Source organism: Hippocampus comes, unplaced genomic scaffold (genome assembly GCF_001891065.2).
Source record: "Hippocampus comes isolate QL1 unplaced genomic scaffold, H_comes_QL1_v1.1 C16881802, whole genome shotgun sequence".
Classification (NCBI taxonomy): Eukaryota; Metazoa; Chordata; class Actinopteri; order Syngnathiformes; family Syngnathidae; genus Hippocampus; species Hippocampus comes.
The window spans coordinates 1-1,091 of NW_017840537.1; the positions used below are offsets into that span (position 1 = coordinate 1).

The 1,091-nt window shown below is 49.6% G+C and overlaps 1 protein-coding gene across 1 annotated transcript; it reads right to left on the bottom strand.

Moving 5' to 3' along the window:
• Positions 1–675: 675 nt before the first annotated feature.
• Positions 676–1,077, bottom strand: LOC109509401 (pre-B-cell leukemia transcription factor 1-like). The gene has a single exon (XM_019859256.1). It carries the CDS (start codon positions 1,042–1,044, stop codon positions 691–693), a length of 354 nt encoding a protein of 117 aa, XP_019714815.1. The 5' UTR covers positions 1,045–1,077; the 3' UTR covers positions 676–690.
• Between the last annotated feature and the right edge of the window lie 14 nt (positions 1,078–1,091).

The following is a 1,091-nucleotide window of genomic DNA, read 5'->3' on the forward strand; positions in this document are numbered from 1 at the left end:
GAGCTTATATTCGCCTCTTGAAAAGGTCAGCTTGCTGACGCTCTGCTAGAAGAGGTCAGGGGCGGCTGACCTCTGACCTGCGCCTCGACACACATTCACAATCGACCGTGACAGCTGCTTTGACCCGCCTGCTGAAAAATCAAAGCCACACTACACTGGGTTCATTTTGTCTTCGCTGGGAGGATGAGGAGCAGGACTGATCATTGATGTGAAAAACTAGTGATGGCCAGCTTTGGTGCCATCGGGATGAAACCATTATTAAACTTGAGCACACCGCTAATAGTCTACCGATACACTATTAATGGTGACAATTTAGGGATGCCGACTTGACTGGAAAATTCAATTTGGTACGATTTCCACTCACATCTGTTAAAATAAAACTTATTTTCCGATTCAAACCGGTTTGCATGACACCCTTATATGAACAACATTTCGATTCGTCTCAATGGAGAAAACTGAACAGCTAAATAGAGTAAATTGTTAAATGATTGAGCAAACTCAAGTCAACCTCCCACTGTAAACAGACAATTTGGATGTCGAAACTGCCCATCAGAAGTATTTGTTTGGGTTAGAGGAAATACGCTTCCTCACACTCAAGCCTTTCATGTCTGGCCAAAAGAACAGTCCAGCTGGAATCCTCCCAAAAGGAATTAAAGCTAATGAAATAATAAAATGATTCAGCTGATGTGATCATTTTATTTCGCTGCGGTCGTCTCCGGCCGAGCCAACTAACTGCTTGCTATAATTTGCCGTCGGCGCCCCTCCTACCTGTTCATACTTCTCCAGCTCCGTGTGGTAAATCTGTCGGATCTGCGTCAGCTTGGCCCGGTAGTCGGAGTGTTCCGCCGAGTTATCGGCGCCGATGCCCCCCGTGGCCGCCGCCGCCGCCGCCGCAGCTGCCGACCCGCCGCCTTTCTCGGGCCCGGCGACGCCCTCGGCCAGCAACATGTTGTCCAGGCGCATCAGCTGAGGATCGGGAGGTTCCTCCTCCTGGGCGCCGCGAATACTGAGCACTGGGGAGAACACAGCAAGACACCGTAGCATCAAAACAGTGACATCAACCTGACAAATTGTCACTCCAGGTAACGCCA